At 38.2% G+C, this 24,389-nt stretch overlaps 2 protein-coding genes across 5 annotated transcripts; both read right to left on the reverse strand.

Moving 5' to 3' along the window:
• Positions 1-91: 91 nt before the first annotated feature.
• On the reverse strand, positions 92-11,050 carry LOC113046726 (putative oxidoreductase GLYR1). 4 transcript variants are annotated; one of them, XM_026207663.1, is made up of 16 exons: positions 10,932-11,050; positions 10,424-10,460; positions 10,061-10,140; positions 9,812-9,950; positions 8,546-8,656; positions 8,138-8,221; positions 7,822-7,875; positions 6,119-6,169; positions 5,939-6,012; positions 3,466-3,565; positions 3,284-3,394; positions 3,094-3,195; positions 2,853-3,015; positions 2,578-2,757; positions 2,068-2,192; positions 92-1,728 (listed from the first exon to the last, which is right to left on the reverse strand). In XM_026207663.1, the coding sequence occupies exons 1-16, from the start codon at positions 10,967-10,969 to the stop codon at positions 1,654-1,656; spliced, it is 1,524 nt and encodes a 507-aa protein (XP_026063448.1). In that variant the 5' UTR covers positions 10,970-11,050; the 3' UTR covers positions 92-1,653. The 4 variants fall into 4 exon arrangements, with proteins under 4 accessions (XP_026063448.1, XP_026063440.1, XP_026063456.1 ...); XM_026207655.1 differs by having other exon boundaries at positions 2,578-2,760; XM_026207671.1 differs by lacking the exon at positions 7,822-7,875 and having other exon boundaries at positions 2,578-2,760.
• Positions 11,051-11,541: 491 nt separating this feature from the next.
• LOC113046774 (periplakin-like) lies at positions 11,542-23,128 on the reverse strand. The gene is given in 23 exon segments (XM_026207743.1): positions 11,542-12,745; positions 12,747-14,642; positions 14,748-14,840; positions 14,945-15,061; positions 15,148-15,231; positions 15,323-15,473; positions 15,886-16,079; positions 16,170-16,308; positions 16,389-16,567; positions 16,966-17,123; positions 17,214-17,317; positions 17,397-17,548; positions 17,846-17,992; positions 18,102-18,224; positions 18,309-18,404; positions 19,090-19,197; positions 19,407-19,568; positions 19,687-19,728; positions 19,844-19,963; positions 20,053-20,173; positions 20,320-20,474; positions 20,623-20,722; positions 22,892-23,128. Coding segments are annotated over 23 exon segments (5,265 nt in total). The 5' UTR covers positions 22,942-23,128; the 3' UTR covers positions 11,542-11,971.
• Between the last annotated feature and the right edge of the window lie 1,261 nt (positions 23,129-24,389).

Consider the following 24,389-nt stretch of genomic DNA (forward strand, 5'->3'; position numbering starts at 1 on the left):
CTTGGAAAGGAGTCAAAGGACAGTGGATTTTTTTTTTCATGAACTCATACAACAGCATTAAAGAAACCAACACTAAAAACAAATAACCAGCTGGACATTCGGTTTGTTTATTCAGAGGGTTCAGTTGACCGCACAAACAAAAAAGAAAATAAATTTCACATTTACATGAAATTATAAATAGCTCCAATTTGAACACCGACACCTTTCTTGCACAACTGGTGTCATTACCAACTTAGTTTAAGCCACAAAAAAAAAAAAAAAAAAAATCAAACCATTTACAGTAAATAAACCCATTCTCTAAGACAAAAGAACAGTCTACAATATTAAGACAACAGATGATTAATAAATTCAGTAGAGTCAAACAAAGCATGTTATCCCATGTATTCAAATTACCCAACCCTTTAATGGGGATATATACACAACGTCTTAATCTTAGTATATCACAACATTTTCATCCAGAACCAAGCAATTTCTTTTTTTATTTTTGTCAGAACAACAATTTATAGAAAATGAATCACCCTGTATTTGTTCTGAGAATTTTCTTTTTTTTTTTTAAATTACCAAATTATAATCCACTGAATTCATGGCTTGCAATATCACTAAAAATTCAATCATAATTTAGGGATAAAATGCAGCATAATGTTAGTTTGACCTTGTTTTACATTTTTATTTTTTTTCCATGAGTTACAATGGTAATTCAAATAAAAACTATATAGTTATTTTAACCAATTAGGCAAAAATAAAAAATAAAAAAAATTAATGGAGCAACAGATTACTCTGTCAGCCAGCTGATTTGGACAAAATGTAAGTCCAATTAAAACATTTCCAAATAAAGCAAAACAAATAAAACAACTTAAAATGAAAATACACTAATGTGATCCTAAAGTAGTCAAGCTGGAAAACAGGAAGTTCCACTGCAAAAGTGATAAAGACTCAATACTGGAAAAACTACTGGATGCTTTTCAGCATTAGGTTACTTGGAAACTATGAATAATTTCAGGATCTTCTGTGTGATTATTACAGCCAATTTCAAATAATATAAAAAAAAATACTGAATTTCTTATAAGGCAATAAAAACTAAATTGAACTGAACTGAACAGGTGACCTCCAATGCTGAGTGAAAAAAAACAAAATTATAAAAATTGTACGGCCAAATTGCACCTGACATGATGGTAATCTTTAGAGACAAAATAAATAAATACATCTATCATATATGGGTATTAAGGCAATGCAGTGGCTTTTTTCATTCGTCGTGCTCCTCAAGCCGGTTTGTGATCAAAAGTTCATACTTTACAGATTTCTGGACATCGGAAATTACAATGTGGGAATTCATTTGTAAAGATATGAATGATGAATAAAAACCCTAGGATCTTTAAACAACAGTAGCCTTAACGAAATGCGGATATAATACACTGCACCTTCAATCATAAAATAATCATTTGCAGGGAGTTTAATAACCTCCCACTGAGAATCGGTGCAGCAATATTACAGTGAGTGCAATGCTCAGATTAGGCCGCTAAATAGATCCCATTACACATGGGAAAACATATCACTGGTGCCCAACAAAATTCATCAGCAGAGGAGAGAAAGACAGAGGGAGAGGAACAAAGAAGGTGAGGTTTGTGGTCCAGGACGTGAAGCACATCTACAGGATTAGTGAATATAAGCTCTGTAGACTGCAGACATGTCATTGTCCGACTGGTCCAATGCTTTAGCTCTCTTGTACACCTGCAGAGGGACGAAATAATGCATTATTTAAAACTGAAGTATAAGCCAAAAATACATTTAGTCTTTACAAACACTAAAACAGATACTTTAAGTGAGTATTATATTCTGGTATAAGCAATCTATATGTAAAAATAGGGGACATGACATAAATATCCATATACTTCAATTAAATATGCATTTTAAGGTTGAATTCAGTTCTTTGGTTTACTTTAGATGCATTACAGAATCTAAAAATACATGCATTAGTTAGCTACATGGTCAGTCTACCAAAAGTCAACGAAGCATCAATTGTGGTCAAATTATAATCCGTTCTGCTACCAAATACGAATGCTGTTTTACCTCATTTGCAGCAGCTGCCATTGGTGTTGGATGATTAACCGAATCTCCCATGGAAATGGCTAATCTCAGATCTTTCTGAATATGCTTCAGGTAGTAATCAGGTTTAAAGTTGCCCTGCAAGATATCTGAGAAGAAACACATCAAATGTTACATGAATGAGCTAGTATCACTTTTATTGTTACAGAAATTTACACTGACATACTGTGTTGCCTCTAGATTCTAATGGTAACCAATTTCCATTTGTGTTTTTCAATAGTTCCTTGGACAATTTGCACGATAAGTGACTATATTGGCTTATAAGTGGACACCATTTGACATTAAGACCAAAGACTACGATCTCCAAGCATCACCATGTTACAGAATATGGTTAATTAGTGTAAGATTCAAAGGTAAACTCCGAAATCTACCAGCACATAAAACATAGGAACTATAAAAGCTGCTATTACAAATGATTATTATACAGCAATACTTCAAATCAGAATTGTAAAAAAACTAAACAAGTAAGCCTACTCTGGCATTTCTGGTCCACAAACGTGCTTGCCATTTGTCCTTGGCAAAGAATATCCAAGAATGTTTGCTGCGACTGTCCCGTGGCCTGCGCCAAGGTCAATCCCTCTGCAATGGTTGCCATGAAACTGCCTTGAACCATGTTAAGAATCAGCATCATTCGTGCAGCATTTCCTGCTTCCCCTGCTTCAATGGAAAATACAAAGTTAATATCATGTGGAAACATGCAACATCAGCCTCGCATACAGCCACACGACACAACTGAGAGGATGTAGTACCTATGAAGAAAGACGTCTTCCCCATTGCCTGGAAGCAGCTGCTACAGTCTTCATAAACACTGCGGTCTCCTGCAGCAACAATGACCAGCATACCGTCATTGGAAAGCTGCTGGCTGCCCGAAACCGGAGCTTCTAGGAATCTGCCGCCTCTGGATGTGATGACCTACAGATTTAGATGAACCTTAATTACGGACTTCCTCCAATAATGTCAGGAAACACCTGTCGGGATGATGTTGGTTACCTGTGCGAGCTCTGTGGTGGTTTCTGGGTCAACAGTTGACATCTCCACGTAACATTTGCCTGGTCTGATTCCCTGTAGGACTCCACTAGGACCTAACACAAGCTGAACAGAAATAATACTGTACATGTAAACCAAAGACAGTAGCGTGACCGATTAGAAACAAAGAGCAATTTACAAAACAGTGACCTACATCTCTGGCAGCTTTAGGGTCTGATACACAGGAAAATGTGATATCGCACAGGGACACAACTTCTGCGGGTGTTCGTCCCAATCTGGCACCTTCTTGGATGAACAAATCACACTGCAGAATAACAATTAAAAAAAAAGTTGGAAAATAATTCACAGACTTTTATTAAAACTCTTTGATTGTACCTTTTCTGCTGTGCGATTCCAAACAGTCACAACATGCCCCATCTTCAACAAATTAGAAACCACACCACTTCCCATCAGTCCTAGTCCAAGGAACCCTATCCTGTTGTTAAAACAAATTATATTACTAACATCACAGATATTATCAGCACACTTAAGAGAATGGTTTAACAAGCACTGGTCATGGAATATTTTTTGATTCACTATAAAGAACCAGCTCACAAGAGTGTTTGGGAATCAGACTACACTGGTAGTGAAGTGCACTTGTTTTTGAATGCGTCAAAAAGTGTCAATTTTTCAAAATTATAAATTATATTTTCGTTGACGTGTGGTGTATTAGGATAGGACAATATTTGCCCAAGATACTATTTGAAGATCTGGGCCCGTGTTCATAAAGAATCTTAATACAAAAAGTAGGTCCTAGTGACAAAATTCTAAGAAAATTCTTAGAAATGTGGGCGTTTACTCTTTAAAATTAAAGAAAAAATCCTAGTAAAGAAAAAAGTCATTCAGAAAGCATCTTAACCCTTAAAAGAGGTCTTAAGGTCAAACTTGTTAGGAGCACAGACAAGGACTTTTAAGAGGCTTAAGAGTTTCTTTAGCAGAGAAGAAAATGGCAGAAAGACGAAGAGGCAGAAGAAATGTGTTGCAAACAATGGATGACAGGGAGTTAATTAGATGCTGTAGATTAGATAGTGTCCATTACATTTTCTAACTGTTTTTAAATTAATTTTAAGTAAATGTTTTAATCATTTTCAAAGTTTTAAAATTGCTCGTTTTATTTTTGTTATTTTTCTTCATGATTATTTGACTTTCTTTTATGTAAAGCACTTTGCATTACCATTGTGTATGAAATGTGCTATATAAATAAACTTGCCCTGCCTTGCCTAGATCGTGCAGCGATCATGTTTGTGACTGATCTTATTAGAGATGTGCTAAAATCTCCGACACAGCGCAGAAATGCCATAGCGCCAGAAATTAAAGTAATCACTACATTACGATATTTGGCAACTGGGAAAATGCAACAATGCAATATGTCACAACCTTCTGTAAGCAGAGTGATCACACAATTACAGCACTTTCAGAACATCTTATTGTGTCGCAGTTCATTTCGTTTCCACTGGACATTCCCTCAAAAAACTGCATTTATGAATATAGCAGGCTTATAGGTGCGCACAAGCAGGGGGAATGAACCGTTAAAAGTTTGTGCTATACGCTCCCATGTCTGCTTCTTGTCCCTTGCTGTGACACCCGGCCCGAAGTATCCTTTAAGAATGGCCTTGTGTTCATCCACTAACTGGGCTAACAGTAAACACTGTTTGGCTTTCTCGTCCTTCTTGGTTTTGATCCCATGTTTGATACATTAAAACCAACATTCAAACCGCCACTTCAATCACTGTAATTGGATAGAGTGAAACAATTTTTATCATTATAAGCCAATCAAATACCTTATAGGAAATAAAAAATACCTCATGGTAAATAAAAAAATGATTTATATACACACATAATGTGTGTGTGTGTGTGTAAGAGAGAGAGAGAGAACGGTCAAATAGGAAAAATTACGCATGTAAATTCAAAGTGAGAATTAGAATAGACCCTATACTTAAAATCACTCTATTTTTCCTTCTTGGACAACCAACCAATCACAGTCTTCAAAAGATTGTGTCATACGTAGCATAGTGGTCAACCCCGCCTCCTCACTAAGATGAAAGTTTTTGTCTTTTCCTTACTCAGAGTTGCTCTCAGATCGATCACGAATTGCTCTTAAGCTAAGACTCCTACGTAAAAGTTTTTAAGCTAAATTAAGAGTTTACTGAGAGGATTCTTAGAATCTTTATGAATACGGGCCCTGGAATCTTAGGGTGAAAAAATCTAAATACTGAGAAAATCGCCTTTAAAGATGTCCAAATGAATTCTTAGCAATGCATATTAGGAATAAAAAAAAAAGTTTGATATATTTTTGGTAGGGCATCATTGTAATCAATGTGCGCAGTAATTAAAGAGGCAGGGCTGTTATTTGCTTTATGAAATCCTTTAGGGGAAACGCAGAATCGTCAGAAACCGGTGGAAGGCTGCTCACAGCGCTTGGTCACGTGTTGCACCAGATCCGAAACTTAGAAATTGCTCACGGTTCCGGTTCTTTTCAGAGAACAGAACCGGTTCTGAATAAAAACTGGTTCTCGGTTCCCAACCCTATAAAAAAAATGCCCCAGCGACTTAAGACTGCTTTTGTGCTCCAGGGTCACTTATACAAAATAAAACAAAATGACAAACGCACACAACAAAATTACTAGTATGAAAAACTGAAAATATAAATATCCCATTCAAATATTAATACATATTATAACAGCATACAAATAAGACTACAATAACACTAATGATAATAATAATAATAATATATAAAAAATAATAATCTCAGAATTTCAGTGTGGTCTCAGACATTTGGACCTCCAGAAACAGGATTTTTTCTTATCACCTTTTGTCTGTAGGTGTGATGCTGCCGTTGATGGCTGTGCTGTCTGCTGCTTGAATAGACGTTGATCCTGTGTCCTTTTCAAGACAATACACAATTATTAAAATGACCAAGCAATGCGAGCTGGCTAATTGGGAGGTAAATGAAGAATCCACAAGCTGTGAAATCCAAGACAGCACTCACCTCTTCGACTATCTTTAAGCGTTTGGTGATGGGCTCCATTGATGAAGCTGGCTGTAAGTGAAAGGGAGATTTTCTTGTCAATCAAAGTAAATTCAGCAGATTCATTTTTAGATAGTCTAGAAATAGCAAATAGTCTTGCACTCAAAGTTTCCTAGATACACATTAAAAGAGAAAACACCAAGTCCAGAGCCAGGGGAGGGAAAACCAGGTGGAAACCTTTTGGCCCAACAGTCACAAATGATCTTAAGTGCACTCTTTTTATGGCTCTGTCGGCTTCCAGTAAGGATTGCACTTATATATATATAACACCGCTCTTTCTGCCGTATCTGATGTGAGAGCCAGGAGCGAAGCCAGTGTTAGGAACTGAAAATCAAGTATCATGCTCAGCCACATGCTCCATTTCACTTTAACTGAAACTTATACAAGGCAAGAAAACAGCTGACGCAGCCTAAATGAACATTTTTGAGAAAAGCCTCAGGCAATTAAGATCTCAGTGTCTCCATTTTTGGAGATATAATTTTAAGATTGATTCGTTTCTGACTGTGGCGCCTGAAAGCAAAAGGGCAAAAGTACAAGCAAGAAGGAAATGTTCTTCTGAAGAGGAAGTGCCAAGAGGAAAGGAAGAGTCATTTAAACAGCTTGCTGGTATAACTGGATACATTTTTTCCATCAATCCAATCAATTATTCAGACATGCTAACAAACTGTGCAACCATAGCAAATCCAAAAAGTCCAGTAATTCACTTTTTGCCACAAATATTTTTTTACTGCCTATTTTAAATATTTTTCTATTAAATTTTATTTTTGACTGTAATTTGTAGCTTACAACTGCTGTGATTTTATTTTTTGACAGTATTGTTTTAGTGGTCTGTATTAACCCCACTCTATAAACTAGATGCAGAAATATTGTGAACTCTACCTCTCAAAAGTCTGGGGTCAGTAAGATTTACAAAGAAAATGGGAAGTTTGTGTACATCTATACCCACCAAGGCTACATTTATCAGCACAAAAATACAGTAACAGTAATACTGCATATTCACTTTTTTTTTTTAAAGCTACATTTTCAGTAATCATTACCTCAGTTTTCTGTGTCTAATTATTCTTCAGAAATCATTCTGTGGATTTACTGCTCAGGATCTTTATATTATATATGCAAGTGTAAATATAGAGGTGTTGAAAACTGTTTAATATTTAATAACCACCTTAACTTTTTTCAGGATTCTTTGTTGAAGAAAAAAAAAGTTCAAAAGAAGAGCATTGATTTGGAATAGAAATCTTTTGTAACATTATACATGTCTGCCAGTTCCGATTAATTTAATGTGTCGTTGAGGAATAAAAGTATTACTTTCTTTCAAACAATAAATCTCATTGAGATAGCGTAGCGTAAATAATTAGCCATGTGGAGTTAATTATCTGGGATTAAAATAAGAAGTGTTCATTTTGGACCCTGACCACTGCCAGACAAAGACCTCATACATAACCACATCAAAAAATAATAAGCTTAACATGGTCAGTTCTGTTAGGTAAAAAAATTCTGTCCAACTTCCATGCTGCAGATTCAGCCGACTAGCATTGCCAGAAGCAGTTTGGGGAGAAAAGGATTCAGAAATTATTAGAGCAGCCATTGTTTGCAATGTGCAAGAGATAGGGGTAAGGTTGCACTAACTAGGAAAATCAATCAGCATCCCAGCAAAAAGTCCTTACCTTCTCAGACTGGCTGAGCAGAAAGTGATGAAAATGTGGGTCATCCTTTACTGGCTATAATGGAAGAGAGTTAAATTGGAAACTATTCTCCAAAGAGACTTACTGACCTGACAGAGGTTTAATCTGCAGAGAGGTGCAACTATATAGTGAAGTGACTTCCATTTCGAAAGTGAGGTGTTTTCACACCAGCTGCTATGAAAAGTCACAGCTTTAACTGCACCAAAATCAGCCTGTGGGTAAGTCTTACTGGTAGCTAAAAAAGGGCACATGTGCAGATCCCATAAAAGTGCAGAAACAAACTGTGAATGTAACCTACACTGCTCTCCCATTTGAATCCTGACACTGTTCCAGCGACCAGCCGTCGTACAGAGGATGGCTCTGGGTCAGAATCAGTCTGTTCCTTAAGGGAAAGAGAGACACATTCACCATGTGTACAGTATGGCTTTATCTCATAAAACAAAGCCCTAAAATAGCTGCATCTCGACCCCGTCAAAATATGGCCAGGCGGATACACTGCAAAAGATGACATCAGTCTCAATGAACGGGTGGGTCCCGCTTGACAAATCCACCTCTAAAACATATAATTGTAACCCTACTCCACAGCAGGTGCAACAGCAAATGGCCTTAGCAAAGGACTTTGATGAAGCTGACAAAAACATGTGGGGTTATGACCTAACCCTTCCCCTCCGCAATGCCATTTAATGGTGAGGTATTATCTTCCAACCTTGTCTGACGAGCCACCCTTGAAGGCATCTTCATCATCTTCTTCAATGATCTTCATTGGTTTCGCTGCTTTACGCCCTTTATCTGACTTGCTTTTGTCATCAGAGTGTGTCTGCAAAACAAAGTTCACACAACATGAGCAATTATGAATGAATACTACCTGGTGAATTCCAGTGCTTATACCTGGAATCGATGCTTTTAGGAGTCAATCATAAGTGGACAACGTTAAAAAGAGACAAATGGAATCCAAAATGTTTTGTGATGTGTAGCTTCTTTATGCAAAATTAACCATCCAATCCAAAATGTCTGACAAACAGTTCTTCTCAAAACATTTTATTCAGAGTGAGACTAAACTTATGTGGAAACAACAGTATGCTGCCTTTGTGATACACTTTATAAAGGGGAACACACTGGCAATGTGAGCAATGTATGTCAGATCCTCAAAATCTAAGCACAAAGTGTTGACAGGAGACATATTTGAAATACATGTTACTATCGGGAGTAAAGAGTGATTTGTCTTGACTGACCACATCCTGATAACAAGTGTAACCAGGACCTTTCACCCAAAAACTAAAATGTACTACTTAACAGTTTTGGGACCCACTTACTTCCTTTGTATGGACAAACAAAACTCATCTACTTTTGTGCTGTACAAAAGAATATATATATATATATATATTTTTTTTTTTTTTTTGAGTTTACTTTAACAACAGAACAGATGGTTATTTTATGCAGATTACAGCTGGTATTAAGAGATGCATTTTCATCGAGCTGATCAGAAGTGGACAGTGCTAAATACAGGTGTCAATGGGGTTTGAAATTGTAGTGTTGACGCTCATGTGAATGAACAGCCACAAAACATCGCCTAATGACCGAGTACTTAATCATTGCGGGACGTGTTGTGAGAACGCACACCAAAACAAGGAATTAAAACATTGCTCCGTTGTACCAAAACATATGAATTACGGTGAAAAATCACAGATGCTTTCTTTATCCTTTAATTTCCTGTCCTGATTGCGTGGAATCTGCATAACACAGGATCTTTCAGTTGATAGCAACTGTGTGCTGCACTCGACACTGCCCCAAAAGTGATGTACAGTTTGCCAAAATAAGGGGAAATCTGAACAGAAGCGGTCACAGGAGACATATTTAAAAAGCAATTCAATACCAGCTGTAACGCAGTATGAATCTCAGCTGACAGCTTATGACCAGATCACGGAAAAGCCAAGGCTTAAACAAGACCACAAATGTGTGTGTATATACTAACCTGATCTTTCCCCTTGGCCTTCTTTAGGTACTCCTCAACTGCATCAACAGCCTGCTGGAAGCGCTTGCCTTTGTTGATCTTGATCATCTCCTCTTTGTGGGGGTGGTAAGGCTTCAGCTGCTCCACCTTTATCCAGGCGCTGAAAGGGCGACGCATATCAAAAGTCAACATCTGCTTAGCTTAACCTTTCAAATCCTCCGCAAACAAGAGGAAGTGATGGTAAAAGACTATGATCATCTCTGTACTCACTGATCTTCAGTTCCAAAAAACTTGACAAAGAAACATTTTTTGCCTCGTGGCTTTTTCAGATCCTTCGGAGGACTGACGACCTGAAAACACAAGGGTAAGAGATCAGTAAATGAAACCACTGAACACATTATCCACAACAGTCTGCTGATACAGAAGCTGTAGATCTCAGTGAACTGTTTTTATGAAGCATTTGAACGTTTAATTTGAAGCGTTCTTGCTTTGGTTTGAATAAATCGACTAAAAACCGCTTTCCAATTAAAAAAATTAAAAAAAAAAAATAATAAAAATAGAAACCTTTAAATGCAAGAGCCAACAGCTGACCTCACAAAAACAACAGGAGTTTAACACGTGTAAAGATCTTACCTTTCCTGGCCAAGGTGGATAGCGTCCGAGTTTACCCCTGAAATATATAATGAGAAGATAAATTCGTATTTTTAATAAAACGTGACACGATTGAGCGTTTATTAAATGACAGACACCGTGCCTCGAATCAAGCTAACGCTAGTTTGTAGCGAAACCAGTTTCGACCGTGTAAGAAAACTGTCCCCTAACTGAACTGAAGCTTGTATTACATTCATTGTTTATACAATTACATATCTAAAAGTAAGATGAAACTTCCCTTTAGCGTTAAACAAACTAACAGCACGGGTTTTTCCTTAAAAAGCATTTAAGTAATCGTTAGCTTGTGTGCTAAGCTCTCTCTCAAGCCTTCTGCTCAGTGTTTGGCTTGACGGCACATAAACTGGGCCATATGCTAGATTTTTAACAAAACATTTTATTGCAGCCACGACAAAATGCCTTTCACGTGCACGAAAGAGTATTCAACCTCGACGTGATATTAAATCGTGAAAAGTTAAAATTGTTATCTTACCAAACCAGATCCCCGATCCTTAAATGCACGGTCGCCATCTTAAACTGTTAGCGAGAAATGTCGCACTGAATGCAGGGAATGAACACACCCACTACACCCATCTACCCCTACTAGCGACGCGATGCAACGCGACGCGATGAAGTAGTGTGCGCTCTTGTCTCGTTAAACAGCTGTCGCTACAAGCGTTGTACTAAACAGCAGGGGGCTATGATATGAAGGAGAGCTTTAAGCTTGGGAACAAATTTTGGGACAAAGAAAAATGTTTTTGACTTGTGTAAATAATAATAATAATATATAATAATAAATATCTGTTTATTTGGGAAAAAAACCTGTTTTTAATTTAGCCTTACAACAGACTGCCTTTGCTGCTTAGTGATGTAAAGCACACTTACTGTGTCAGCATTTGATAAAGCTCATGTGAAGTTACAAAATGTACATAACTGAGTCTATCAAAACATTTTCAGTCTTTTTTTTTAATATTTGTGTGTATATTATTTGAGTGCCATTTAAACCATAGATGAAGGTTTTGTCAACTAAAAAGTGATCGCAAAGACATTTTGTGCTTTATTACTTCACGATAAAGATGAATGGAAAGAACACAGTAATCAGATTTATCCACATTTAATTTTTTAATCTTAAATCAAACATGAAAGTAGAATAATCTGACACAAGTAAAAACTGCATAAAGAGAGACTGATAGGGGTTACTTTTTCATCAAGGCACACATTTTATATGCGTACATTAGATCAGATTATGGTTAAACTGAAATAGATTTCAGTAAAACATTCTCAGTGTCTCGTCTGCTAATCTTCAATGAAAGCATAGTTATAGTGAAAGAAACATTAACCCAAATTCAGCACCAGAACCAAAGGAACACCCTTTTGCATTGATATAAGAATGCAAGTGAAAATAAATGCACACTGTATTGAGTAAGTGAATATAAAAAGAGATCTTTGGGAACACAAACAGCATTTTTACTTAAGATTTTAAACCAAGTAAACAGAATAGGACATTTGATGTTGGTTTTCTGCTGAATGGATTTATTTGACTCTGCCTGACAGCATGAGACCGAACTCCTGGATGCTGATCTCTTTGTTCTGATATTGTTGCAGCTGACGGTTTGTGATGTTTCCAGCTCTAAGAGACTCTTCAATAGAAAACTTCTTGCCCGATTTTCTGTCATGAAGAACGGAGGACTCGCCATTCGGACCCTTGACTGTGATCTCCTCCCAGTCGCATTCTTGACTTTGAAGGTTGACGAACATTTTCCAGTCGATTAGGCCGAGCTTGTAAGCCTCCTCAGGCTTCATCTCCTTTCCGGTGTCTGGATCGATGACGACAATGGAGCGGCGGAGATGACTTTCTCGCTGCTCCCTCTTCACACTCATCATAGACAGACTCTTCTGAAGCTTTTCGATTTCTTGGTCTTTCTCCATTCGGATGCGCCTGAGTTCAGACAGTTCTCTTTGCAAGGATTCCAATCGAATTTCCAGGTTCCTGCTGTTTTCCACTGCAGAAGACTCAGTGATGTGTCTTGTTTCTTTCGATGTGATCTGGATTTCGGATTGAAGCTTCCTTATTTCGTTCTGTAGGCGCTGGTTCTCCTGCTGTAACCTGTTGCTTTCATCACGAATGTAGTCGATTTCTTTGGATGATTTTGTATTGGTGAACTCCACCTCAGACAGCTTAGAGCTTAGGTTGATAATCTCTTGGTCCAGCTCACGACGTCGCTTTTCCTCTTCTTCAAGGCTTTTCTTTAGCCTTATAATGTCCATCTCGGCCTCTGGGTCTCGTTCGACTTGAATCTTTTCAGTTCCGCACAACTTTTTCACGCACTTCCGTTCGATCGAGTATTTCCTGCTTTTGCAACAAGACATTAAACTCCTTTTCCAAGAGCATACGCTTGTGCCTCTCCTCTTCAACCTGAAGACGTAGGATGGAGTGCTCTTTTTCTTGTTGAGGGTCTTGCTGGAGAACAACCTTCTGCTTTACTGTAACCTTTTCTCTGTTTTCCTTGTCCCTGATCTCTAATTCATTGAGCCGCACTCTCAGCCTCTGGATTTCAAGCTCAGCTTCTCTACGGGATTTTCGCTCACGTTCCAGCTCCTCAAGCTGAATGTCAAATTCTGTCTTTTGTTGCTGCAACCTGATCAGCTCCTCTTTCAAGATCTCTCTCTGTCTCTGCTCATTGTTGATGTTTTGAGTGAAAGTGTCACATTCAGACCTCAAGACTGGATCCTGCTCCATCTTCACTACTTGTTGCTGGACAATCGTTTCCCTCACCTGTGACAAGTCGATCTTCTTGAACCTGATCCTTTCTTCATTGGAGGCCCTTTCGTTTTCCAGGTCCAAACGTTTTCTTTGTTCCTCAGCCAGTTTGCGTTTGAGACTCTCAATCTCCTCCTTGGTTTTAGGATCTTCTCTGTATTGCATGACCTCATTTACTATCTCTTTGGTCTGAATCTGAGGTTTGGTGTCTTTCCATCTTTGGATCTCATCTTTGAGTTGGAGGATCTCCATCTCAAACTTCTCTGTTTGGTGGGTTTTGTCCACAATTTCATTCCTGAGTTTCTCCAGTTCTCTTTCGGTTTCTGGGTCAATCTTGTACTTGATGACCTCTTTGATGGTCTCCTTGTATTCAATTTGTGGGCCTCTGTTTCTTAGCATTGTCAGTTCATCCTGGAGGCTCTTCATCTGGAGCTCTGAATCTCTGTATCTTCTCTGCTGCTCCACTAGGTCAAGTCGAAGATTTGCCACCTCCGCTTCCGCCTTCGGATCAGGTCGAACAATCTCACGCACCTTCTCCTGAATGATGACCCTCGACTTCTCTTCCTCCAGGCTGGTAATCTTGCGATGAATGTCGGTTTTCTCTCTCAGCAAAGAGCTACGCTTGCTTTTTTCATCTTCATATTGTCTCCTCAGGTTCTCCACCTCTCTCTCCAAAGCAATATCTTTCTCAACTTTCAGTACTTCTTTGATGGAGATCTTTTCCTCAGCCATTGCCTTTTCCTTGTCAAGACGCCTCAGTTTCTCCTGCAGGAATCGAAGCTCGTCCTCGAGTTCCTTTCGGCTGTTTATTTCTGTTTGCTTCCTGTCAAGCAATAGTCTGTAGTCGCTCTCAAGCTGAGGGTCATTCTGAACCTTAATGACTTCCTCCTCCCTGATGATTTCCTGCTCCGTGTTTTTCTGCTCTGCAAGAATAGTAACATGCTTTTGAATCTGAATGATTTCATTCTCTCTGATCATCTTCATCCTCTTGACTTCCTCTAGCTCTTCTCTCAGTCTCCTGAGCTCTTCCTCCTGTCCTCTGTCTCTCTCAATGCGGAGGACCTCTTTGACTGTATACTGCTGAGCTCCTTCTTTCATTTCGGTCTCAATCCCACGCAGCTTTACACTGAGGGTGTCCAACTCGCTCTCTAAGACACGAGTGGTCCTGCTTTCTTCTAAGAGCTTCTGCTGAACCCGATGATATTCTTCATCAAGTTGAGGGTCATGCACCTGTTTGATAAGCTCTTTCTTGACAATTGTGTCCTGTGGTTTCTGGCCCTCCAGTAAATAGATGTCACTCTGGACACTCTGAATTTCTCTTTCCAGTTGGTCTCGCCGCTGAATTTCTTCCTGAAGCTGTTTTTTGATTCTCCAGGGCTCTTCTCCTGGGGCTGAGGATCTCACCGTCTGGACATTTTGCTGGATCACTGTAACTTCTGGTTGCTGTAATGAATTGCAAAAAATATTGAATGTGTCTAAAAGCAAAAGCAATGCTTTTGTCATACTATGCTTATTTTTATGCATGCTGTAAGTTGCAATGTGTTTTACCTGGTTCAGAAGGCTTTGAGCAAACTCCAGGTTCTGCAATCTCTGCCTGTTCACAGCATTCACTTCAGTGAACTTGGCCTCAATTGCAGATTCCTTTAAAGCACAACAATCATGTTTAAACTTTACCAGTCAGAAATAATTTCATTACAAGGCGTTAAAATGTACTAATTACTTATTTGCTTTTTGAAAATATTCACCTCTCTCTTCACTTTCAAGGCAGGAGATTCAAGTCTGCTCCTTTTGTATGTCTGAGGAACCAAGCCATCTTCAAGGTCAAGGATGGATTTAAACCGCTCCGCTTCATTTTCATAGTCCTGAAAGCCACGACACAAAGGAGTTCACATGGCTTTGCATAAACACGATAGTAGGATAATGCTCTGGAATACGGTGATTATTTTACCTTGACTGCTTGCTGATAAAGCTGTGCATTTCTAGACACATTGTTCAGGTCTGATTCCTTTCTTGTAATGTCAGAGAGCAGATTCTGTACATTTCAAAGATAGCTTGGGTAAATAAATGCAATTTGTAACATTATAATTCCATTATTGAAATGACAGAAATGGCTAAAGTCTCACTCTTTGACTTTTCAGTTTCTCTTCAATCTGTCTGATCTCATCAGTTTCACGTGGCTCATAGTTTGGTATTCGAGAAAGCCAGCTGTTGAGGTTGTCATAGTCATTGTGGTAACTGGCGTAGGCCGTTTTGGCTCTTTGCAGACATTGTAATCTGTCAAATGAAAACATTTTAAATAATTTGAAAAGATGCTGATATTTTGAGATGAAATACTCTTTCTGTAGGACCTATGCTACTGAAAAAAATTATGTATTTATATTAAATAAACAGGATAGCACTTTACAATAGAGTTCAGTTCATTAACATTTACATGCATTAGATTTCCCAATAACAAATTTACAAATAAAAACAAATTAATTAATGCTGTTCTTGACAAATAATGCATTAACTAATGTTAACAAATTCAACCTTACAGGAGGTGCAACCATAAACATTAATAGTGAAATCAGTCCTATTATCGTAATCACAGCACACAGTAAACTAAATAAAACTAATCCGTGGAATTATATTCTTAAGTCATTTTTTAAAGCACATATCCATTTAAATAACTTGGATATGAACTCACCTTGCTTCAGCCTGTCTGTTCAGGTTGTCAAAGCGCTTGGAGAGTTTCTGAACATCAGCCTCTTGCCTCTCAATATCAGGACAATGTTCTTGCACTTTGTTGGCCATATTGCTGCAGCTGGCCTTGGCATCTCTCAGGTTCTGCTCAGTATCTGTGACAGTAGATCTTTTGCTCCTCAGCTCAGATGCAATGTCCTGGAGATAGGAATATGTGAGGCATGAGTCCATAGTGTATCTTGGAAAAAAAAGATCAAGAAAAAAAGTGGCATGGATTACTAAACTTACCGCCAACTCACGCTGGGTCTTCTCCAGTGAGGCGGGGTCGGATGGGGCGACCTCCTCTCTTGCCAGCTTGTTTTCATAGGTGGACAGCAGAGCTTTGCCATTCTGCAGAGAATTCTCCAGCTGATAGGAGTTCTGCAGTCTACAAAAGTGCAATGTTTAGACTCACATTTCAAGCTCTCAAAGTATGACTTCCATTGTAAAAAAAGGAAGTATACTTACTTGTCATCAGCACACTTCAATAGCAAATCAACTTTATTGTATTTTTTGTTAGCCTCGTCCACCTTGGAGTAGAGCTGTGGTGCACTCGCACATTTTGGAGAGGATTTGAGGAAAGTCTCACCCTCCTTTACTTTTGCAGACTTTTCTGGCTCTATCTTACGAACAGCAGCAGCAATGTCCTGTGAAGAAAATACTGGATTAAAGCATCTGGTCATAATAGCATTTGCCACTGAAACACAGGATGAGAAGTAATATTTAAGGTTTAAATGTCAGATCTCATTCACGTTCAAACATTTAAATCTATCGTTTTGTAGAAAGACAATAAAATTTGTGCCGTTTCTTATATTTCACCTTTTATCTATGAAATGCGCACAGAAGATTTAAACTAACATAATACTTTTGAAAAGATGTTACAAAAGACAACTGAGAACTACTCTACTAATGTAACTGAAATATCTGCTCAAACTTATGAAACCCATTATAAAATGTACTTTTTTTCAGAGACAACACTCTGATGCATGATGTCCACTACGAAATACATACTTAAAAAAAAGACAAAAAACACCAAACTTTCTACCTTTATGTCCTGTAGCCTGTCAGCGCTGTCTTGCACAGGACGTGTCTGCTCCAGTGGGGGACGCACACGAGAGTAAATGGCCTTCTCTTGCTTATCCAGATCACTGACCACTTTATCCAGTCCTGCCATCAGTTGACGGCATTGCTGCTCTTGTTTATCTGAGGTTTGAGAAATGAATGAATTGGGTATTTTACTCTCTTTAGGAGAGCTCTGCCTTCTCTAAGTTTATTATAACATAAAAGACAAACCTTGACCTCCTGTACTCTCCTTCTTCAGCTCTGCCAGTCGTGTCTGTAGTGCGGATCTGCTGCTGGCTACTTTCTGTTTGATACCTTTGTGCTGGTTTATTAGACTGCACAGATGTTTTCATATTAGACACATTTGTACGTGTATACATTACAAATCATATGCACAGATCAAGGAATACCCACTTATCAGTGACGGCCACGGCCTCAGGGTCGGTCGGTGGGATTGTGAAGCACACTGCTGGAACATTCATGGTTTGACCATTTGCGTCCTTCACGTCCCATTTGGAGCCATTGTTCTTGAGTAGGGTGTACCGCTCCCCTCGCAAAATTGAACCCTGTGTCATACAAAATAAGCAAAGCGAGCTCTCTTAGTGAGCTAAAAGAGCACACATTCTTAAAATAAATGTGAAATCTGTACAAAATCCCTTGCACACGTCTCTAGAGGTTTATATGAGATGAATCGTTTGGGTGAAGGCCGTCTTAAGGATTTAAATACATTAGATGGGGGAATCCAAAACATGAGCGGAGACGGAGTGTAAAGTTTTTATGTGCTTACTCATGATAATAGCTGATGTTTCTCTGACTGGTATTAGTGGAGCGCTAAGCCACGTACTTCATTTCAAACTCCATACCTCAGTAGTCTCATAATCACACAGAGCCTCGGTAGGGAGCAGTTTCTGAGGAGTCTCCCTGCGGTACTTCAGAGGGAGCACCTGCACGCTGCGCTTCTGAAGAGATTTCAGTCGCTCGTCGAAATGGTCCATGGCCTTTGCCTGATCCTGTCATTACAGAGACAGCATTAGATAGTGAAGACACCTTTAAATTCACTAAACATTTCATCAAGAAAAACAAATAGTAGAGCATGGCAAACTAAAACCATGTGTTTACATCTAGGTCAGCAATCAGGCCCTCCATCTGGTACATGTCTTTAAACTCAGGATTATACTTCTGGTTGATCTCGGTTTCCAGACGCTTCAACAATTCGCTGGTGTCCCTTGCATCCTTGTGGAACTGGAAAGAAGAAAAAAATGCAACTGAGCAAGACTGACAGCAAACGTGAGGAAATCTAGGAAATGATGAATAATGCAAACTGACTTTGTGATAATCATCCATGTTCTTGAGGTGGTTCTCTTCACAGATCAGCAGGTTGAGGTATTCCTTCCAGTCTGCATGTACGGCCTCCATGTGTGCCTAAATACAAGACTTGTTTTAGAATAAGCATATACTGCAATGCCACTGTGATGTATGCATAATTAATCATTTATATAGAAAGGGATATGACTCATCACTGATTATATTTAATTAGATTTTTTTATTAGTTATGCACATTGAAATAATGTTTAAAGTTATTCGGTTTATTAACAGTTACGGCACTGTACTTTCTACGTAATGTGTGCTAGCCCGATGGTGTTTTTTCTTTCTACATTATTATGCTTTTTTTTTTTTTTTACATGCCTCAAGTTCAAATCCTGCAAGATTACCCCAAACACCCCAGTTAACAAAACCTAAACTGATAACATATAATAAGACAACAAAATGAAATACCCAGCAATATAATAAAACATTAGAACACAAATACATTTAAAAAAGAATTAATTCAATAACTAATAAAATAGGTTGGCAAAATGTATACAGAGTCAGCCACTACGTTATCCAAAAGGCACATCAAATGTTTTTAAGAAGCCTGTGGTTGAGAATCTAACTAAACACCTCTTTAATCCACATATCAATTATGGTGGTTATTTTAAAGTATGAAGCAGATTATTGTGCTTCAAAGAGATTATATAAATGACATTTGCTGTTCATCTTAACTATACTCAGAGAAATATACGTTTAGTGTTGCCATAGTTCTTATAGTATCTTATAGTAATATTACCTCAATGACATTTTTTCCCGGATGGTTCTGCTCAATAAGTTCCTCTCCGTCTTCATTCAGCTTGGTGATGGTTTTCTCCTTAGACTCCAGACACTTGCTAATGAAGTTCTGACGAAGATGTCATGTACAAAGTAGCTTGTTAAAAATATATTGATCTAATGTTTCTGTTGCATTTCAGTAATATAATCCGATAATTTGTAGGAGGTTAGAATCATTAAAGCATATTTAAAATGTAGCCGTAGCCTTAGTACCATCTAGAATTACGCTTCGTTTTTGTATTACTTATCATTAAAGAGATGTTCATTCAGAAGCCTTACCTCGTACTGCCTCTTGCGGGCAGGGTAGTCCAGGTTGTTGTCGCTCCAGTCATATGTGGTTCGCTCATCAGCTTGCTGCTCCATCCAGTAGAGCTCGCTGGTGCAGCGCTGCATGTAGTCCCTCAGACTGAGCAGGTTCTTCTGACGTGCAGAGGAGCTCGCCTGAGATGGACATGGTCAAATCCACAGGGTTTTGAGACACGAGAACTGACAACTTACTATAAACTTCAGTGTCCATATATAGGTCGAAAATGAGAAAATGCAGAAAGTGAAATCTCACCAGTAGTTTGTTGTACTTCGCCTGCTGGCCATCCGGACCGTCCTGTTATGTAAGAAAGCAGATGAGTCACAGATGTCATTTGCATGATTGTTCGAAAGAGTCAACTATCCTTATTTTTTTTTCAGCACTGGATTTTAAATAGCCAGTTAAAAAGTACCCGGTCTGCAGTGATGTACGGAGCCAGTGCCTCGACTTCGCTGTGGAAAATATTGTGCTCCTCCACTTCATCCTCGACGGTCAGCAGATCTTGTCCGTATCCTTTATTGTTCACATTTGCCTACATCAGAACACATTCAGACATGAGACTGACTGCATTTGAAACCATATATTCAAAGGAAAGATAGCGAGGTACGCTTAGATACACACCAGTTTCTCATCGACTATCTTTCCCCAGTTGACTGTGGGAACCTGCTCCGTTCGCGTGCTGTTGTAAATGCGATAATGCTCATCGCGGAGCTTCATCACACGCGCTCGCAGCTGTTTCATACTTTTCCATTGAGGAGAAAAAATGAGTCATCCACAATCCCAAAAGCATTCACAGCATATAATTCTGCCTGCATAAAGCATGAGATGCTATTGGACATTACAGTTTAAAGGTGACTTAATAGACAGAGTAGTGATGTTAGTACTCACTCCTTCTCAATCATCTCAGCTTGAGGATGCTGCAAACGAGAGGCTTGGTCTGCATCTCCATCCAGATTATTCAGCAGCTCCAGTGAGTTCAGGATCTTCTTGTTGGAGTCCTCTTTGTACAGGGGCTGCTTGCCTTCATTGATCTTCTTGATATCCTGGAAACAACAATGAGCAACACAACTGAGCATTGTAATGTATCTATAGTTAAAGAGATGCTTCATTCACATGTTTATATATATATATATATTTACTAACTCTCTAGATTTCATTTGTAATCCACAAAAAGAGATGTTCTGTATTTACCTTGTTGAAATTCAGTTCCGTCTCAGCGATGTTCTTCTCCACCTTGTCTGCATTCTTCTGCAACTTGTCAATCAGGGTCGCCAAATCAGTATCAGAAAGTCTGAGGTGAGATAACGGGAAGTTTTTGTGGCAGCAGTTTGATATAGGCTCAGTGAGCCAAATATACACATTTCAGTTAGCATTTCCCAAAATACAATTGCAAATGTAGTAGGTTTGTTAGGCTGTATCTCTGGATCTAGGACAGAAGCACCTCACTCCACTTTTCTGTCATGCTGAGATGCTCTGAATATAAATACCGGACTTAAAACACTTTCCTTCATCTGGCATATCTGGCACAGTTTCACTTTCATTCATCTGGCACAGACTTCAGATCTGTTAGGAGAACCATGGTGCTAACAAAAATGTTCTCTTAGCTGAACCAGTTCTGAAAAAACGCTGTTTAATATTACAGCAGCCTAGCATTGTTTTTAGTGCATTCTGTGAATTCTAGAGAAATGACATTTGTCAGTGCATGGCAGACATGACTAAACTTGAGCAGAAATGAATAACACGCCTTGGGCCGTATTTGTCTAAAGGACAAGGCATGCCATCTTAACAGTATGAATCATTAATAATGAGGTTAATGCATTTTAATGGCAGTTATAAATATCTCACACCATGTCCTGTCAGAAAATACAATATAATTTTGTCTTCATTTACAGTTTTGTGTTCACTGTAGAACTGAGCTATGAGTGAGGTATGTAAATGAGTCTGATAATTAAAACAAGAAGGTGGTTTTAATGAGGGCGTCAGAATAGAAACTCAAACGGGTCTAACAAGTTTTACTAATGTGTCACAATGCATGCAACAAAAGATAAAAAAGACTTTCTGTGTCGTCTTATCTGAATGCATCTGTATGTGAAACCCATCAAACTTCCATCATCAGGGTGCCGAAACACAGCCAGATTGTTAAAGCATGAGATTAAGTAACATATGTTGTTGTATTTTTTCTATTTACATAACACAGACAATGGGACAAGCAGCGAGATTCAAACTTTTGCCTACATGAAATGATTTAATCTGATTTGAGATGAAGTTCTGGGTGTGGCAAGTAATTATTTAATGCTTGCTTCCCTTCCCTAGAGGTGTTCCTATAGTCAAAATGTAAAAACATAAAATAAGAAATGTATGCATGTTAAGTACAGTGCTATGAACTTGCCTAAGGTTTTGTCCTTTTTAGCCCAATGCAAACAAACTGCCCATATCTCAGTATGCCATGCCTTGTTTCTGTCAAAAGCTGACAGACAAGTCACAAAACTTGCCACTTTTGACACTGAGTGACCCATTGTGCATAGCGCAGTCAAACAACACCCAAATATGACCTAAACGGAAAACTATGTGTTTAGAAAAACCTCTTTTTTTTGTACATATGTGACCAATAAAATCATCCTGACTCACACTGAAACCGTATTCCTAGAGTAAAACCCTTGCACTGCTTTCATAATATTAGTGTCCGATACTGAATCCTGCTTAAAACGAAGCTGAAATGAAGCCAGTCTCATGTCTCAATTCATCAGAAGTTTATGCTTGTTTGAACTTGATTTCACTTCTATCCTTAACAAGTCAGCTTTCTTTAAACATTCCCTGCATCATTTGACTCCATCATTTTCTGATACACATGTAATGTGAGAACTATAAACAATAAGAACAATGTTGAGTATTGTAAAACTATTATAAATTACTAATGCACATTTCTGTAATATGCATTTCGCAGTTACATCACTCAACCCTGTTCAGTACAGAATAACCAAAAACTACTTTTCTATTTGAAGTCTCTTCTTGTACTGTCTTGTCTGCACTCAAACGGAGTCCCAGAATTAAAAGATCCGTCTGAATGTTATGTTCATCAGAACGAAATTAGGGTCAAGACATAGACCAGAATCTATTTACGTTCAGTGCACACATTCAACACATACACTCCCTCGGAATAAACATTTTTCCTACAGTTGAAAACCATACATAAAAGTTATATTTTAATAGTTTTGGAACTAGCACAACAACAAACAAAAAAAAAAACGTTTTATGTGAACTGGGAGAAACCCAGGCGAATTGCAGAGAAACCACACGATGTGTATATCAGAGAGAAAGTTATCCAACCTGTTACAGCAGTGCCACTCCCTTACTACAGTAACCTCAAGTCAAGCAAGCGCTCGAAATAACACTCGAGCGCTCCGTAATGACGGAGCGAAACAAAACAAAGCAGAGTGAGATTGATTCGGTCGCCACCGACCTTTTATCACCGACGGCCACGCCGTTCTTTCCGGTCTTTCTCTTAAACATGATGACAGTCGCGGAGTCTCTCCACAGTTGGGGTCCCACTCTGCTGATGTCTGTCGTTCAACTACCTGACGCGTCTTCCAGGACAGGTACACCTCACATACAACGCCCACAATGAACGAAACAGCAACTACCCTCCCACGAGCACGAACACAAGCTCTCACTGCCCGTCGAGATTAGCCGTGCTTTTAACATCAAGTCCATTTAAAAGTGCGGGCAGGTGTCCGCCTCTTTCTAAGAGACATACCTGCAGCCTATCCAAACAGAGGCGTCGTCCCTTTTCTTCTTCTGTTTCGTGGAATAGATTCAACAGTTTATTCCGTCTAGAGAGCAAACTTGTACTCAGCAGTGGGCTGTTTCATTCAGAAAAGTAAACAGCAACAGTAACAGCAGAGTTTTTACTGTGATTATGTAGATGTAATAATATTGTTATTTACTGGGGTCATGGCCAGTGTGCACATAAGGCTCTCTGTCCACATTTACAATAGCTTTGGTGTCTCATGACTTATGAGACTTATTCTGTATGCTTATATATATTCTGTATGCTATATATATATATATATATATATATATATATATAAAATTTTTTTTTTTTTTTTTTTTTTTTTTTTTTGACTTTGTAGTGGTTGGATAATATAAATAATTATAATAATTAATATATATAAATAATTATATTATTTTAGTGGCTTTCTCTGAGTTTCAAGTCTGGATGTCCTGTCCAGAGCACATTCAGTGCTTTTCAGAGAAAACAAATGTTTGGAAGTTTCTCTATGATCCCTCCCTCTGCATAATCTTTAAATATGGCTGCTTTAAATCAACATCTCAGGAAAATATTTTGGTGTTTCAAACCAAAATATGACTTCCTGTTATGAAATGGGATATTGATTTCACACGTCCACTGTAGAGGACACCAGGGCTAAATACATGTTTACTATGCATGCTGGCAGACACAACAAATGACTAGGAAAATAAATTATATATAATCATTATTATGAAATATTAGATATTTCTTAGGAAAATCTGGCCAATTGTTCCTGTTTTCAACATGTCCCAACAGCACATTAATATGCAAATTAGGTGCGGTGTAGATAACATTGTGTTTGATGGGAAAACCAGTTTTTTACACACATATTGCATAAAGTAAAATGGTATATCAAATCATTTTGTTCTATCTCTTATAACAATAGTTGAGAATCAATTTTTTTTTAAAAATCCTGAAACTTAAAAATGCATTGGTGATTAAAAAAAAAATCCCATTATTTTAGCTTTTTCATGTGAATTCATGTTATTAAATAAAACATGTGTCCTGGTGTCCTCTACAGAAGACATAGCATTTCATAAGAATAAAATATAATTTAAAAAAAATATATTTAGAAAAAGCAATTCTTATGCTTTAAACAATGAAATTAAATGAAAAAAATTCACAAAGCTTTCTTTTTCTGGTTTTTCTG

This window comes from Carassius auratus, chromosome 3 (assembly GCF_003368295.1).
Source record: "Carassius auratus strain Wakin chromosome 3, ASM336829v1, whole genome shotgun sequence".
NCBI classification, from domain to species: domain Eukaryota; kingdom Metazoa; phylum Chordata; class Actinopteri; order Cypriniformes; family Cyprinidae; genus Carassius; species Carassius auratus.